The following is a 19,343-nucleotide window of genomic DNA, read 5'->3' as shown; positions in this document are numbered from 1 at the left end:
GACACAAACCCAAGGACTATGTCGCCCAGATGTTGATCATTATGTCGAGGTCGAAAAGGAGGAAAGGGCAGTTAATGATGAAATGATAAATAGGAAGTTCAAAAGTTTGGAAGATGCTATGAGAAGTCTGTACGGACTCGACACTAACCAGAGTGTGAGATATGAAGAGTTATGTGCATTTCCTGAGGTAGAGTTGCCACTTGGCTACAATATTCCAAAATTTGAAAAGTTTGATGGGTCGGGAAACCCTTTCTTCCATTTGAAAGTCTATTGTGAAAAGTTAATTGGTGTGGGGAAGAATGAAGGGATAAGAATCAAATTGTTCAATCAGAGTTTGAGTGGGAAAGCTTTGGAGTGGTACTCTAAGCAAGACACAACCAAATGGCGTACTTGGGATGACTTGGCAAATGCTTTTGTGGATCATTACAAGTTTCATGTTGAGATCGCTCTTGACAGAATCTCAATTACAAAATTAAAGAAGAAGTCAACCGAATCATTCCAAGAATATGCTATACGGTGGAGGGAAGAAGCATCTAGGGTACACCCGCCCATGGAGGAAACATAAATGGTTACTTTCTTCATTCAGGCACTAGAATCGCAGTACTATGAACGTTTAGTGACAATGGGCGGAAAAACTTTTGCAGAAGTGATCAAAGCTGGAGACATGATTGAAGATGACATTAAGACAGGGAGAATAACAAGTCTAGTGGCATTGCAGTCTACTAGTAAGGCCATACAAACTGGTGCTCTCAGAAATGAAAAGAAAAAGGAAAAGGAAGCGGCAACGGTAATAGCTCTGGGAAGCACCTCATACCATCGTCAACAACCTCCGCGGTACCAGTCTAACACTCTCCACTCACAATATTTCCAATATTCGTCACATCCATACAACCAAGCTTTGCTATATTACCAACCTCAATCACCACAAATTTCATACCCCATCTACAACACACAATCAACATATCGAGCTCCACGACCACCGACATACCAAGCTCCACCACCACAATTCCATCATCCAAACAATGCACCCGTACCTCGTCCAAGTAGACCTTTTCGTAATTTTACACCGTTAGGAGAGCCATTGAGCGTTGTTTTTGAAAGACTGCAAGCTTCAGGCTTATTGTATCCTGTGGAGGGTAGAATTCCAGATCCACTACCTAGAAGTTTTGATCCCACTAAAACATGTGCATATCATTCGGGGGTAAAAGGCCATTCCACTGATCGTTGTTACGCATTGAAACACAAGGTTGAAGATCTTATTGAAGCAAAACAGATCATGGTCAAACAACCGGCACCAAACGTGGACAACAATCCACTCCCGACCCATGATGGAGCCTTGATAAATATGATTAGAGTAGATGAAAGTGATGACGATCCGGCCAAATTTATAGTGCCTGTAGATAGTGTGGAAGATCATGGTCTTGTAGCCATTGCTTATTCGGCTATAGTGGTAAGAGGTTTTGTACCTGTCGAGATATTAGGAGCTTCATCAACACCTGTGGAAGTAGTTCAAGCACCAAATCAGTTGCCAGTGCTCGATACCAAAGCCGTACCATGGAATTATCAACAAGCTGTGATGGAATGTCGAGGAAATGAAACGATCATTGACAAGACTAAGACGTTAAGAATGACAAGGTACGGAAGGTGCTATACCCTGGAAGAGCTAGCTAGATCGAGGCAAACTAAAGAAAGCAATGTGCCTCCAAAAAGGGCTATGACAAAAGCCGAGGCAGAAGAATTTTGGAGAAAAATTAAGGCCAGTGAATACTCTATTGTGGATCAGTTGAAAAAGACCAATGCCCAGATTTCTATCCTTTCTTTACTTTTGAGTTCGGATGTACACAAAAATGCACTTTTGAAGATTTTGAGTGAAGCATGTGTTCCGATTGGAACAACTGGTGAGACATTAGCTGGAATGGTTGGGCGCGTGCTTGACAGTCATCGAATCAGCTTTGATAATAAAGAACTGCCACCAGAGGGATGTAGTCACAACAAAGCACTCCATATAACTATCAAGTGTCGCAACATGTTTGTGTCTAAAGTGTTGATTGATGGAGGCTCTGGACTTAACATTTGTCCACTAACAAGTCTGAGAAAGATCGGATATAATATTAGCGAGCTTAAGACAAGTGATATGAATATTTGAGCATTTGATGGGGCTCAAAGGCATCCTATTGGATAAATAGAGTTGAACGTGCTTGTTATATCCCGTATTTCGTACGTCGGGATAATCCGAGTCAATCTCGATAAGTTAAGGACAAGACCGTTCCGAGATACGAAGTAGAGACTTTTGTATGTTTTAAAAGTATAAGTGTGTATGATTTTATTGGCATGGAAATATTAAGGAAACATTTGGGGTCAAAAGCTATTTTTAGAAAGGAAATTAGTTCATGAAAAATGAAAAAAAAAAGAAAAAGAGAGGCATGTGGCCGGCCACATGGGATGTGGGCCATGGCCACATGGAAGTTTAATATATGTAGTGAAAGATGATTAATTGGTCACATTTTTCATCTCCAACCCATAGAAATTTCAAGAAACTTTGAGAGAGAGACATAAGGGGCCATTCGGCCATTGATGAGCCGAAAAAGAGCAAGGAGAAAAGGTGATCAAAAATATTTTTTCTCAAGCATTTCAAATCATTAGAAGGTGGAGAACAACATGGAGTGGTTGTTGGAGTAGTAAGAACAAGAATTAGTTAAAAAACAAGCCCTAGCTAAGTTGAAGAACCAAGTGAAGAAGGTATGCTTCAATCTTCCTTTTTATATGTTATGAATGGTTTGTGGATGTTGTGGTATGTAGAAATGAATGAAATTCATGAAATATGGATGTTAAGAGTGAAGCCGTGCATATGTGGGTGTTGGCCGTGTGTGTGTGTGGTGTGTAGGAGCAAAGGATTAATGGTATTTAGCATGTTTGCAGGTTGTTGTAGTGTGTGGAAATGGATGGAAATCATGAAAATGGCATGTTGATGTTGTAGCCGTGTGGAGGGTGTTGGAACCGTGCATATATTATGTATGCCAAGAATGAATTAATTTTATTTAGCGTTTTGTTTGTTGTTGTCGTGTGGATTCCATGTTGATAGTGAAAGTTTAATGAATCAATTTGAAGTTGTGATGGTTGTGGGCTGAATTGGAAGCCAATGTAGCTTTTATGTAAATTTACATTTAGGATGATAACATTGTTAAAATGAAGATGGTTGGTATAGTTCATGAGTTTTGAAAGAAAGAAATGCGTTCGTGTTGTTTATGTCGAGTTGGGGAGATTTTGGGTAAGATGGTGGTATGGTTGGGTTGTTTGAAATATTGTGTTAATTGCTTAAAATGTCCTTGAATATTGTTTGAATGATTTCGGATTAGTAATTGAACGTATGAGTATTGGCGTTAGTTTGATTCTATGTGGTTGAATTGAATATAAGCGAATGTCGTCGCATTATGTGAAAGAAGATGGCTGATGTTAAAATGTGTTTTGAATTAATGATTGATGTTGTTAGAATGTTTGTTGGTATTGTGGTTGATGAAATTGGCGAGTTGAATTCTCGGGGTGTCGCATTTACGGGGAAATGTCGCCCAAGTTTCAGAGAGAATAAGTGTTAGTTGAAATTGAACTCCTAAGTGCCTTTGGTTAATATTTGGCATTTAATGGCATATTGTAGATCTGGGGAGTTCGCGACGTAAGTTTGGATTATCTTGGAGAATAGACGAGGTATGTAAAGCTACTTTTTCTTTCTCTTGGCATGTCTTAGAGTAAATAAGCTATGACACGATTCTCGAGGTAACTCTACTCTGGTGATCCGAGCATGTCCATGATTCTTAGCTCTCTTGATATTCGTATTCTTAATGTAGTCGGATTATAGTTCTTATGTCTTTCGTATGACCATATTTTAAAAGTTGCATAAAAGTTTTGTCTCCAAAAGAATTTTGTTCTTAAACGAATCTGAAACTACGAACGTCCGTAACTTTCACAAACCGGCTCGGATCGCTCCGAAACGCTCATAGGAGGTTCCATAATGTATAACATCCCCGACCTTCATAGGCGGGCTCGGATTTGGGTTGACACCATCCGTGGGCCCGCGAGACTTTCCTTTGTATACTTCGATGTCTTTTGGAAAGAACTTAAAATGACTACCACCCCGACCCCGAGTATGATCACTTACTTATCCGTTAAACCGTAATGAGGAATTGCAGTATATATGATTTTGATACGTAACTATGATGGCTAAAGTTCTATTTTGATATGTTCCCGAGAAACATTCGGAGAAACTAGATTTGACTATTGGTTAGCTTTTAAATGAAGGTTCGTTTTGATTATTCCGTTGAATTGGTAATGATGATTATGTGTGTGTGACCTCTTACTACTCGCTCGTGCATATGATTATGATCTCTATTCACCGAGTCCGGGCCGGTGCATGTTTTCGTGCGCGCCATATATATTACTATTTATCGAGGCCCCTCGATAGAGGGCGGGGACACGCTATGTATATGATGATATGATGATGACATGACTCTATTTACCGAGTCCCTCCTTAGAGGGCCGGGACACGCTATCCACCGAGTCCCTCATTAGAGGGCCGGGACACGCTATTCACCGAGTCCCTCAGTAGAGGGCCGGGACACGCTATATGGATATGTATATGATGATATGATCTTATCTACCGAGTCCCTCACTAGAGGGCCGGGACACGCTATATGTATACGGATGCGCATAATGATTGTCTGATTGTGTCACTAAGCCCATGACAGGTTGGATATGATATTGTTAGGCCTGGTTTGTGTTTAAGGGTAAGCAGGTCTGATAATCTGATTATTGCCCTCACTTTTGTACTTTTACTTCAGTTATGTTCACATATCGTATTTCATGCTTTACATACTCGTACATATTCGTATCGATCCCCTTTCTTCGGGGTCGCGTTTCGTGCCCGCAGTACGTACGATCATTTCGGCGCGCGCCGACTTAGGACTTCCGTTCCGTCGTTGGAGTGCTCCCTTGTCCAGGAGCCCGTATTTGGTACAGACTTCTCCGTTATATATGTATATGCTTATTCAGGGGTACGGCGGGGCCCTGTCCCGTCATATGATTCTGTTATTACTCTTAGAGGTCTGTAGACATAAATGTGGGTTGTGGGTAGCGATGTTTAGTGGTGTTCGCGTTTTGTATATTTTCGGGTTGTATATATGATATATGTAAATATGTGTGTGCGATGTGGTGCTTGTATGTGCGAATAAGTTCTTATTATGTTGATTATGATCTGATTATAGCTGATAGGTGGGTACGAGTGCCCAGCTCGGGCACTAGTCACGGCCTACGAGGTTGGGTCGTGACAGTGCTGATTGGACCTGTTGAGTTCATTATGGATTTTCAAGTACTTGATATCTCCACGACATACAATATGTTGTTAGGAAGACCGTGGATCCATCTGGCTGGAGCTGTGCCATCTACTTTGCACTAGACTGTCAAATTTGAGTGGGATCAACAACAAATATGCATACAAGGAGAAGGTGACGTATCCATCTATCGAGGGCAATCTATCCCATTCATTGAGGCAACAGGAGCGTTCGATGGAACTACTTACCATGCTTGGGAGGTTGTGAATGTTACTATAGTGGGTGAAGGGAGTCAAACTCAAGAATCGAAAATGTCATGCGCCGCAATCATGGTTGCAAAGGAAATGCTGAAAAATGGGTACCAACCCGGATTTGGGTTAGGGAAGACATTAATTGGGCGGGGTTGAGCCCCGTAGTCTACGCTGTAGATGCACAACGCCACATTTGGTTTGGGATATGAACCAACTGAAGAAGAAGTGAAGGAAGCACGAGAGAAAAAGGGAAAGGATATTTTCTTACCAAATCCCATTCCTACTTTAGATCAAACTTTCTCAAAACCTGCCATCTCCAAAACTTGCATTTGAATATTGAAGTGGCCTATGATGATATTGTGGAAGGGGTCAAGAACATGTTCGTGGAAGATGAAGATGATCATGTTGTGGTAATTGAAGACATTGCTGAAACACCGAACTTATGGGCTGCCAAACCAGGATCTGAGTTGAAGAATTGGATTTGCATCTCAGCCTCGGTTCGTCGGGAGTTTCAGTAGTTTAACTTTAAATTTCCTTTAGTAACAGGCCGGAGGCATAAGCTAGAACCTTTTGTTTTTTTTGCATGTCGCCTCTATGTTTTGTTATGGCCTTTCTAAATTAGTATTTTTCATTTCTTGTAATGAACTACGTTTGGCCTGACTTCCTTTTGGATACGTAGGCAGGCCATATCGGGTGCGGCCACTTTTTTCGAAATATTTCGGTGTCTTTGTTTTGTAGGTTTGAACTACGTGTGGCCTGATTTCTTTTGGATACCTAGGCAACCCACATCGGGTTCGGCCCTCCTTTTATTTAAAAAAAAAAAAAAAAAAAAAAAACTCAAAAGTTCTTATTTTTATTCACGAACTACGTCTGGCCTGATTCCTTTGGGATACATAGGCAACCCAATGGGTTCGGGCCCTTCTATTTAAAAATTTCAATGTCTTTGGTTTGTCCAACCATTTTAGTCCCTATAAGATACATAAGGATTTTGTAAAAAGTTTTGGTCTTCCATTGTTTAAATTCATGTGTCCTAATATCTTAAAATCGGGACAAATTTTTGAAATCGGTCAAATCGTGTCCAAAAATTTTCATTATAACTTCTCACTTTTCAACTGTTTAGAACCAAGCGCCTTCAGGACTGGAAACTGGGGCAATTTTTTTTAGAAGTAGCACAAAAGTGGTCTTAAATGTTCAACAATTTTAATTTTAAATAAAGTTCGTCCATGTCTTTCTAAAATGTTGATAAGTTTGAATTCGAGTCTTTATAATCATTTTATCTATTAGAGCCACTAAGTATCCCCTTTCGAAGTCATCCAAATCTCATTCCTCTTAATTTCAAAAGACGTTCTTTATTACTTATTACTGAAACTCCTTGGCAAAGCAAAATATCTGGTGGGGCCTCGAAGAACGTGGTCACGACCGAGACAAGAATCAATTCAAGGACCAAGTTCCCCGATATGCACAAGTCAACCAATTTTCTTTTAAACTCATAATTTTTCTTTGAAGAGACAGGGTTCAATTAACATGGATGTGGCGCATATTTGACTCCTCTTCAAATTTTAATTATGGACGTGATCAAAGATTTAGCTTTCTTCAAAAGGCAAATATTCTTCAATGTGGATGTAAATTTAGCTTGTGCTAAACGGTGGACGTTGTTCCACTCTTCATGAAATTTTGATCACAACAGTGGACATGAATTTATCTTCTCAACCAAGGGCTGTGAGCGTAAATTCTTTCAAACCCAGCTATTTACATATTCTTACCACTAACAGTTGTTTTAGCTCGTGGCATTTCTCGATGGATCAAGGGCACATGATCGTGGATTTAACCTTCTTCAAAGTGGATACGGACATGGTCACCTGTTATTGGTTTAAATTCCTCAATTTTGTCATCACTTTGTACATATTTATTTATTTCAAGTCGCTAACAAGTTCTTTTTAGAATGTGGTATTTAATGAGATGACAGGATCGAAATCTTGCATCATATGTCAAATCGTGGGGACAATTGTAGATTTAACTTCCGTCACAACGGGACATGGATTAGGATGTGGAATTATATCTCTTCACGAATGGTTTTGTGGATGTGGACATAAACGTGGATATACATTTCTACATTACAAATTGTGAGAGAGGACATGGATTTATATTTCAATATCGTGGATTGTGTGGACGTGGATTTATTTTCTGCATTGTGGATATTGTGGACGTGGTCATAGATATATCTTTCTGCATTATGAGCATTGTGGACGTGGACGTGTATTTATCTTTCTTGCATCATAAATTTTGTGAAAGTAGACGTGGATTTACATTTTTGCACTAATGACTTCGTGGATGTGGATGTCGATATGGACGTGGATTTATATTTCCACATTATAAAGTTCGTGGAATTGGACGTGGATTTATGTTTTGCATTGTGGATTTTGGCCATAGACGTGGATTTAAATTTCAGCACAGTGAATTTCGTGGCCGTGGATTTATTTTTTACATTATAGATCTTGTGGACGTGGAAGTAGATTTATCTCTTTGCACTTAAAGATTGTGAAAGTGGATGTGGATTTATATTTTTGTACCGTGGAATGTGGACGTGGATGTGGATTTATATTTGTGCATAGTGGATTTTTGTGGATGTGGACATGAATTCATTTTTCTATATCATGAGTTTTATGATGTGGGCATGGATTTCGTGGATAAGGACGTGGATTAATATTTACTCACAGTGGATTTTGTATATATGGGCTTGAATATGGTCATAAATTAGCTCCCTTAAAATGGGCGTCATCATGGTTTTAGCTTTCCTTAAAAAAAAAACAAACGTGGACGTGGATTTAGCTTTCGTTAAGGTGGATATCGACTTAATTCTTCTTCAAGTTGAAGCATAAATTTAATTCATCTCCGGAGTATGAAGTATATTCAACTTTCGAAACACGGGTTACGGGCCTAAACTTCCTCAACCCTGTCTTATTTACATATCTATTTCTTTATTGCTAACTATTATTTTTAGCTTGTGTCTTTTTGAAAATGGCAAGATTAAAATGACATCGCACATCAACTCGTGGATCATAATCTTAAGCAGTGAACTGGGGCAATTCTTTGAAAGTTGAGTCAAGCTCGTCAGCAAGAGGTCAAAGATCTACTCCCTCACTACATTTCTACAAATTCGTGGATATGTTGGTACTTCAAATTCTTTCAAGTTCGGTCATGTCCTTTTCTCTGAATTCTTAATCGCCGAACCCAGTCTCTCCATAATTTGACACTGGGACAATTTTTGAAATCGACAACGCCATATCAACTTGATCCTTATAGAACCCGAATTAATATAGGCGACTTGAAAACGAAGTTTGATCATTACTTTTTCCAACTTCCTCTTTACTCCATAATTCTTCTAGAACCTTCTGTTGCTTAACCTTTGCAACATTTATATCACTCCAATTATTTCAAGGCCGTATACGTTGGTCGAGACAAAATTGGCTATTACGTCAACTTCTTTGCCCGAAAACTCTTTCATCATTTCCGGTCAAAGAGGGACAAGCTGTTGGCACCCAATTTTGTCCCACTTTTCCTCTAATCGATTTCCTTGTGCTTCCTAGTAATTAATAATCTATTTATTTACCCATCATTGTAATTGTTACCGTTTTTACTACTGCTATTTATATTGGTAGTACCATTATTATTACTCTTATTATTAATATTAGCATTAGTATTATTATAATTACATCTCATTATCATTTTTAGTATTACTAAGACAGTTATTGTCGTTACGCGAATAGTACATTTAGAGTTTATATTACTACTATTATTAATTCATTAGTATTTTTATATGTAAATTTTCTAGTTTATATTTTTATTTTTAAATATATATATATATATATATATATATATATATATATATATTTGGGCTGCGAAAATAGTGCTCTTTCCCTACCTTAAACATTTTCTTGGGCTTCCTTATCTTAATAATTTATTTATACATGTTATACTTATAACATATAATACTATTTACTAATATACCCTAAAACCTAATCTTATTCTCAGCTGCATTCACCCCAAGCCTCTTCTTTTCTCATTTTAGGCAAATATTTGACCTTCCTCTCTCTGATGCAGAAAATAGCTTCACCATTTTAGTGCAAAATTTGTCCCTCTCTCTCATATTTTCGAATTCTCCCACCTAAACGTCAAAAACTTCGGTATTATGTTGACCAAAGTGCTGCAATTATGAAGAGAAAGAACTATTCGTTTCAGCCTTTTCTGCCATATTTTGGATCATTCTTGAGCAAATTTTGATATTCAAATGGCCATATCTCAAATCCCGCCCAAAAAGAAAAAATTGATTGAGAGTTGAAACCCTAGTTCTTCATCTATAAATACTATCCTTAAGATCTCAGCCAACCATCTTTTCATCCCTGTGGTTCTAGACAGCTTAGACATTATAATATTTCTATTATCTTTGTCCAAATACTCTAAAAAGAAACTTAACTCTCTGTAATCTTTCAATCTCGGTTTAACTCAAGCTAGTTCGGATTTCTATCTCGTTCGTAAAGGAGTAGACCTGAAATCTCAAAGCTCAGTTCACTGCACCCAAAACAGGTAAATCTGACTCCACTCTGTTCGTTGTTTTTTTTTGTTGTTAAGACACTATGTTTTAGAAATCATGCTTATTTTTGCACTACTGAATGTTCCTTACGTTTGTTGGTTTATTTTGTTGTAAATCTCGAATAGCATCCATAAAATAAACATTTTGGATTCCTCTATTTTTTAAAAAAAAATGTTACTGGAAGTTAGTTTTTTTTTTCTTAAACAAACCGTGTTAATGAAAATAGTTAGAATGTAGTAGTAGTTATACGTTGTGGAAAATTCTGACTTTTATACCTTCTAGCTTCTACGACCTATAGTGTTGCCTAAATATATTTTAAGCTAATATCTTGTTCATCTAAAAAGCATGCCACCGTTAGTCTTAATTTAGAGGTTCTTCACTGTTCTAGTTAAAAAATATGTGTATGTGTTTAAAAAAGAAATGCTTCCTTTTTCTCTGAATCATGCTATTTTCATGTATTGGAAGAAATTCTACTTTTGTGGAAAATATGGATGTGGAAAGTACTATCAGTTAAAATCTTATTTTTGAATTTGCCCAGATTTATTTATGCTAAAAAGGAATAACTTAAAAGTATTCATTACATACATGCACTTCATTAGCACCTATCTACACGTTAGTAGGCACGATTAAGAGAATCTTTTATTTTTTTTAATTTTTTGGCTCACTGTGCTATCTTAAATGCTCGAATTCCGAAGTCCCGTTGCTTTGTGTTGCATTGCTGTGCATGACGATAGGACTAAGTAGACTCCAGGAACTTTTAAGAGTAGTATGTGTTAATTAAATGCTCAAATGCTCATAATGTTTGCTGTTTCTCACATCTGTACTCACAGTTAATGTATGTATGTGGTACTTGAAATTCATATTAGTTCAATTTTGCCTTAGTCTACAGTTCTCTTATGTTTGGGAATTAAATTATTTTTCTAATTCCTTTTCTTTTCTTATCTTTGTTTACATGTACACATGGGAGCAAACATGGAGTCTTAACACAAGACTCTCCTCAACCCGACGATAGAGTCAATCACTACCGCTACATATCTCCGTTTAGGATTTTTTCTCGATCTCTTGCACTGTAAAAAACAGTGTGAGAATAGGAGTCTTCAATTTTGGCTATCCACTTAACTATTTTCTTTGACATTTTATGATTGTTCGTCTTTGTTTGCTTTAAGATTTTTATCGCTTTCGGTTCATCTCACTTAGGATTAGTCGTAGCTTATTTCCATGACCAAGTCCTAGCTAAGAGATTTTTAAGATAGTGTTTTAATATAAACTTTTGACTAATTTTGGATAGTATCTCAGCTCAAAAAAAAAAAATCGATAACGAATTATAGGGATTAGCAATGCTGAAATAACCATGAAAAAAGGGAACTTTTGCAGTACGTGAGCTCATTTTGTCATTTCAAAACATTGAACTAGTTCTTATAATTTAGATGTGGTAATCCTTTTTCCACCAACTTTGAGTCAAGAATATTTGGAAATAAGTTGTGTATTCCTTTTGTTAGAAGGTTTAAAAGTCTAGCTTTCTCTGAAAAGTGTTGTTTTCTTTGCCCACTTTGTTTCAAGTGTACTTTTAAAGTCAAGTTTTTTTAATTCGATGGTAAAATCTTCCTTCAGAATGTAACTTACATTTTAGCATATAAAGTTTTCATGACTTTACTAGCCTTATTTTAATTACTCTAAGCTCAGTCGGTTAACCATTTTAATACGGATCTCAATGGGTGCTTAACACCTTCCATTTAGATTAATTGAATCCTTATCTAGAATCTTAGGTTTAGTAGACTTTAAATGGAGTTAAATTTAAATAATTAATACTTGTCCTAATTCACCTTTACATTAATAGGTGGCGACTCCTTAAATTAGTTAATTAATTTAGGAATCACCAATATGTTGTACTCTAATTTAACCCGGTTGAAAAGGGGTATAATAGTTTGGGTGCTTGTTTTAGTCCGTACAGAGACATAACAAGTCAACATACTTTCTTTTCTTTCCCGGGAACTTCAAACCCTTCGGTTGTTCCATGTAGATTTCTTCATCTAAATCTCCATTTAAGAAAGCTGTCTTAACGTCCATTTGATGGATTTCAAGTCCAGACACAACGGCTAAAGATATTAACACCCGAATAGATGTTATTCTTGTTACCGGTGAGTATGTGTCAAAATAATCAAGACCTTCTCGTTGTCTGAATCCTTTGACAACAAGTCTTGCCTTATATTTGTCAATAGTACCATCATCTTTCATCTTCCTTTTGAATATCCATTTGGAACCTAAAGGTTTGTTCCCGAGTGGAAGATCAACCAACTCCCATGTATGGTTGTTTAATATGGATTCAATTTCACTATTGACTGCCTCTTTCCAATATTGAGCTTCCGAAGAAATCATAGCTTCTTTAAAATTTTGAGGCTCATCTTCTAACACAAAATGTTAGAAAATCTGATCCAAAAGATGTAGATATCCTTTGACGTTTACTGCACCTTGGATTTTCATTACTTGATGTATTTTCCTTTGATTCTTCCCGTGGTCCTTTAGATCCTTCCCCAGATGATTCACATTCACCTTTATACGGATAAATAGTTTCAAAAAATTCAGCATTATCTGATTCTATTATCGTATTAGTATGAATATCAGGACTCTCTGATTTGTACACCATAAATCGATATGCTTTACTATTTGTGGCATATCCAATGAAAACACAGTCAACTGTTTTGGGTCCTATTTTTACCCTCTTGGGTTTGGGAACCTGCACCTTTGCCAAACACCCCTACACTTTAAAGTATTTCAAGTTGGGTTTTTTTCCTTTTCATACTTCATATGGAATGGACTGTGTTTTGCTATGGGGTACTCGGTTAAGTATTCGGTTAGCTGTAAGTAAAGCTTCCTCCCAAAAGTTCTGTGGTAATCTAGAACTTATTAATAAAGCATTCATCATCTCCTTTAAAGTTCGATTCTTTCTTTCCGCAATCCCATTGGATTGTGGCGTGTAGGAAGCAGTTGTTTGATGAATGATGCCATATTCCAAACAAACTTCTTCGAAAGGAAATTCATATTCACCACCCCTATCACTTCGTATCATTTTGATCTTCTTGTCGAGTTGTGTTTCAACCTCATTTTTATATTGCTTAAATGCATCTATTGCTTCATCTTTACTATTAAGTAAGTAAACATAGCAATATCGCGTACAATCGTCAATAAAAGTTATGAAATACTTCTTTCCACCGCGAGATGGTATTGACTTCATATCACAAATGTCCGTATGAATTAAGTCTAACGGATTAGTATTCCTTTCAACAGAGTTGTAAGGATGCTTAGAATATTTAGACTCGACACGAATTTGACATTTTGATTTGTTGCATTCAAACTTAGGCAATACTTCCAAGTTGATCATTTTCCGCAAAGTTTTAAAATTAACAGGTCCCAAATGTTCATGCCGTAAAGAATTTGACTCAAGCAAGTAAGATGAAACCTCAACTTTATTATTAGTGATAGCAATTACATTAAGTTTGAAAAGGCCCTCGGTGAGGTAACCTTTTCCCACGTACATATCGTTTTTACTTATAACAACTTTGTAAGATACATAAACACATTAAAACCATTCTTCGCTAGAAGTCCGGTAGAAACTAAGTTCTTTTTGATTTCTAGAACATGAAGAACATTCTTCAAAGTCAATGTCTTGCCCGAAGTCATTTTGAGAGTAATATTCCCAACGCCTTCAACCTTAGCTGTTGCAGAATTTCCCATAAAGATTGTTTCTTCGGGCCCTGCTGGAGCATATGAGATAAACATCTCTTTGTTGGAGCAGACATGGCATGTAGCACCAGAATCAATCCACCAATCTGTTGGATTTCCAACCAAACTGCATTTGGAGAACATTGCACACAATGTTCTTCACAATGTTCTTCTTCTTCTTCATTCTTCTCAATTATGTTTGCTTGATTTTTTTCTTCTGGTTCTTGGGGCACGACACCCAGATTTATGTCCAATTTCGCCACAATTGTCCTTGAAGCCTCCTTTGAACTTTTTCTTATTAGAATTGTTCGTCGGCCGGATGATTTCTTCCTCTTGCTGGACTTCGGTTGAGCAGTCTCAACAATATTTGCACCTGATATTGTTGAATTACTGCGAACCTTCCTCTCTGCAGCTTTGTTATCTTCCTCGATCTTTAAACGAATCACAAGATCTTCAAGAGTCATTTCCTTGCGTTTGTGTTTCAGGCAGTTTTTAAAATCTCTCCACGAAGGAGGCAAAATTTTCAATCATAGCAGCCACTTGAAACGCCTCATTAATTATCATTCCTTCAATATTAAACTTGTAAGTAATGGTATAGTTAATACTTGCAATAAACGTATTAGCACGAATTATACCTTCAGTAAGGAGATCATGGATAAGGACTTGAAGCTCTTGGACTTGAGTTCTAACAGATTTATTGTCCATCATTTTATAGTCCAAAAATTTTGCAACTACAAACTTTTTCAAACATGCGTCTTCAGTTTTATACTTCTTCTCAAGAGCATCCCATAACTCCTTTGAAGTTTTTGCAGTACTGTAGATATTGTACAAATCATTCTCTAAACCACTAAGGATGTAGTTCTTGCACAAAAATCTGAATGCTTCCAAGCCTCGATAACCACGAAGCGCTCGTTGTCCGGTATTCCTTCTTCAGGAACTGGAGCATTTTCCCTTATGAACCTTTGCAAACTCAGGGTGGTCAAATAGAAAAACATTCTCTGTTGCCATCCTTTAAAATTAATTCCAGCAAATTTTCCGGGCTTCTCCGACGGTTGCGGTCTTGTTACGGAGCAGAACGACTAGAACTAGTAACATTGCTCATAGAGCCAATGACAGGGGTTGTTGTTCCAGTACCAGTAGTAGTCACATTTGCAGTTTGGTCTCCCATATCTATTTGAAAAAACATAACCAGGATTAAAAAATCGGGGAAGTTTTTATATCTTCAAACCGTATATATATATATATACTTGATGAAGTTTTTATATCTTCAAATCAAGTAACCAATTTAGTATAAAGTTATGAAAACTTTAATCTCAATACCAGAGTAGAAAATCCAAAGATTTTAGTCTCCAAATGAGTAGAAAGTTACGAAAACTTTAATCTCAAACTGGAGTAGAAAATCTGATGATTTTAGTCTCCAAAAAGTAACTTTTTTTTTTTCGTTTTATATCGAAAAGTGCCTTTTATTTATGAAAAGAGTAACTTTTTTATTTCTGGAAAAATGCTTTTATTTCTTAGAAACAATGAAAATCAGCGAAGATTTTATTTGTTCAAACCAACACCATTTACTAACTTCGGCAAAGTTTTGATATTCTTTAGATCGAATTTACTAACTCGATAAAGTTTTTATATTCTTTAAATCGAGTAGTAACTTAGAAGTAGAAATGAACATAGTATATATACATATATATATATATATATATATATATATATATATATATATATATATATATATATATATATATTAAATTCTTAATATTGTTGTCCAAACGTGCTCAAAACAATAAACGTTGTTAGTAAAACAATATTGAAAGCAGAAACTAATATCTCAATAAGCTGAGAAAAGAAAGTGACGAAAATAGTAAACCCGAAACTAAAAACGAAAAAATTATATTTAGAAAATAAATATCCGAGTCCATAGAATTCATTGTGTGTCCTTAAAGAATTTAATCCCCTCAAGTACCCGAGGTTAAGGATTACTTCCTTCTAGGATAAAACGGATAAACCTGTCAAAGATGTAGCGGTACCTCAAACGCCTTTGACTTCATGCGAACTCAAAGATGGCAACGAATCACACAAGACACAAACTCAGTTTTTGTTTTGTAAGAATTATGCAGAATGCAGATGGCAGAATTTTGAAAATTTCAGTGGTTGAAAAATGAAGCATTGCCTCAGTATTTATAACCTGTGAAATACCTGTTCACAACAGGTATGGTGTCTGTTCAGAAAGGCCACGGGAAAAAAAGAACTATTTTTTAGTGACAAAAAAAATTCCAGAAATGGAAAATGAATAAAATAAATTTAGTCTAAAAATATTATCAATCAATCATTTGACCGAAGCCGAAGCCGAGCGACGACGATGGTGCGAGGGGAGACCCTCTTCTCAACTCTTTAAGAGCTAGAAGAAGTGTTTCTATATATAAGCACACAAATGTTACTTTCTACCACCAGTGTGGGAGAAAGAGCACTTATAAAAATTACTTCTCCAAATGTCCATTTTCCCTCTATTTCTCATTCACACCTACTTAGCTAGCTTATTCATTAGCTAGCTTCACCAAGAATATATCATGACATTTGTGTGGCTAATTACCATAAAAGCATATCATAAAAAGTGATGAAAAAACGAAAATTAAATTATTTCCACATATATTAAAAGGTATCGTTCTTTTTAAGAAGATTTAAGAAAATAATATCACGTAAATTAAAATGGACAAAGTATAAGGGAAAAGCTAGCCCCACGCTCTAGTATCAAATCAATTTTTTGTGATGAGACCTTACTTTTGTAAAGGAATGACCTATGTTATTTGGTGCGTGCTTTGCCACCTCAAGGCTTTAACAAAGCCACCTCTCAACCTTCACAACAGATAGTTTTGATTTTTCATCTGAAATTCAAAGAGTCCGGAACTTTTTTAACCCAAAAAATAACTTTTGAAATCAAACTAACCCTTTAAAAAAAAAAAACCAAACTAGCCTTCACGCATAGAATTTGTGCGTGAAATTCTCTTTCCCCCGATCCCAACCTTTATTCTTTTGAAATCAAACTCAAAATTAAGCTTTTTTCCGTACTTTGACTGAAGATTAGTCAAGTTTCAAAACACCGGAATGTAAATATTTTATATAGAACTTAATATTTTTTTAGCGTAAAATAATGTCGGCTCATTACATCAAGTATACATATATGTTTGGATCGTCGTTTTAGGGGTTGTAAAGTGTCTCGAAGTAAGTTTGGAAACTTGTTATCTTTAAGTTTTTTTTCGTACTTTGACCGAATATTAGTCATGTTTCAAAACGTCGGAATACAAATATTTTATATAGAACTTAATATTTTTTTTTAGCGTACAATAATATCGGTTCATTGCATCAAGTATACATATACATTTGGATCGTCGTTTTAGGGGTTGTAAAGAGCTCCGAAATAAGTTTGAAAACTTGTTATATTTAGGTTTAAGTGTCATATTTTATAGGGTTTTCATTAATCTCTATTGTTTTACTCCCAAAGCTATGAAAGTACTTTTCTGGTTCAAGAAAGATATAAAAGAAAAAATTACTCTGCTTTGTATTAGGTTGTTTTTTTCTTTTATGTCTTTTTTATTTTGTTAATGTATTGTGTAATCCGCACCTTTTGAATATGCAAAAATAAATATAATATTTAAAAATAATTCATTCAATACGAGAGGTTCATAATAATTGAAAAATACTTCATTCCATTAGCAATGAAATACATCATTAAATTACAATATACTTTAAAAAAAATCAAGTTCTAGACACTATTCTACTTCTAGATGTGCTGCCATCACGGGAGTTTTGCCCACATGAACGCTTATCATACCTAAATTGCTTACATGTCGAGCACTTGCGAGAGTAAGGTATTTCTCTAACATCCATTTGATTGGGATAACGGGTTTTCTTGTTTTTTCCCAATTTACATATATGCTCCTTGTTCGCAACCATAGAAAACGGTGCGGCTGGCCAATAAGCTTGATTACCAAGGGGATGGAAGTGGCCGGAATATGCTTTAAGGTAATTTACGACCTTATATTCTCCCGCCACATAATCAGTTATATTTCTGGCCATTCTCACAAAGCACTTGACTGCATGAGAACATGGCATGTGGTACGTTTGCCACTTACCACAAGTGCATGATCTTGTACGCTCAGTAACGATATGTTTGTTTCCTCCTTTACCGTCGTAATAACCCGTTTTAACTTTATACACTCGTTGAACGACGTCATACTCGGTCATGCGGTGACCCTCTACCTTTCTTCTATGGTGCTCCATCTTTTTGTAGGGCTTTGGCATCCATGTTCCGTCCTCCATGAATATGGCTCTGGCCTGCCTTCTCCTATCCACAAATTGCTCCACGACCTGCTTGAAAGTTAGTCTTATCGTTGCGGTGACAGGTTGTCCCCCAGCATATTTGAGGAGTCCATGAAAAGACTCCGAGATGTTTGTTATGAGCATGCCCCATCTCCTTCCTCCATCAGCATAAAGCGTCCATTTTTCAACTTCTAATTTCGTCAACCAAACATATGCCTCTTCACTCACTTCCCTTAGCAGCTCCATTTTTGTAGCCCATATTCCTCGTTGATGCTGCATCGCAGGCCCCCACATCAATTTGTTTACAGTGCCATTTCCAAACTTTGTTTGCAAATTAGCCTTTAAGTACCTTAAACAATATCGATGGTAAGCATGTGGAGGTTGCTATCCTTCTAGAGTACGCATATTGTGCAATATGCCTTTATGACGATCCGATAGGACACATATGCCCTGACGACCCCTAATAATATGAGTCTTCAGATGAGTCAAAAACATCCCCCATGTCTTGTTTCTCTCGTTGGCAGCAATTGCAAAAGCAAGAGGAAATATTGACCCATTGGCATCCATACCTACTGCAATTAGGAGCTTGTCATATCGACCATATACATGCATCCCATCTATCGATGTCACATTCCGGTAGTGAGCAAAACCATCAATACTTGGTTTGAATGCCCAAAAGATGAAGTCGAAAATTCTGCCCTCTAAAAGCCGCCACTGTACAACAGTGCCAAGATTAGCATGTTGTACAGCCTCCATATACCCTGGCAACGCCCGAAAAGAGGATTCCGAAGTTCCAAAGATCATCTCAAAAGCACATCTACGCCCGAGCTATGCCCGAGAAATCCCTTTCTCTTGCTTATGGTTTTACCATATTTGGAGTGGATCATGCTAATACAAGTTTTGATGGGCATCCTACATAAGTTTAAACAAACAACATTTAGCAATGATATTTTAATTGCTATAAGATATATAATATACTAGGTCAGATAAGTTACCTTGGAGTTTCCTCAATGTCTTTAAGTAACACATGAGCAATCAAATTTATATCTAAAATAAAATGATTTGCTCGACTTTGTCCCATATCACAAGTGTGCTTTGGGTGGAATTTTGTGATTTCCCACGGACCATCAGGCTTAACAATTC

General features: G+C 36.6%; 1 protein-coding gene across 1 annotated transcript; it reads left to right on the top strand.

Moving 5' to 3' along the window:
- Positions 1–565: 565 nt before the first annotated feature.
- On the top strand, positions 566–2,146 carry LOC132066054 (uncharacterized). Its single transcript, XM_059459449.1, has one exon. The coding sequence runs from the start codon at positions 566–568 to the stop codon at positions 2,144–2,146; it is 1,581 nt and encodes a 526-aa protein (XP_059315432.1).
- Positions 2,147–19,343: the final 17,197 nt, after the last annotated feature.

Source organism: Lycium ferocissimum, chromosome 8 (genome assembly GCF_029784015.1).
Source record: "Lycium ferocissimum isolate CSIRO_LF1 chromosome 8, AGI_CSIRO_Lferr_CH_V1, whole genome shotgun sequence".
NCBI classification, from domain to species: Eukaryota; Viridiplantae; Streptophyta; class Magnoliopsida; order Solanales; family Solanaceae; genus Lycium; species Lycium ferocissimum.
This window is presented reverse-complemented; position numbering and strand designations above follow the sequence as displayed.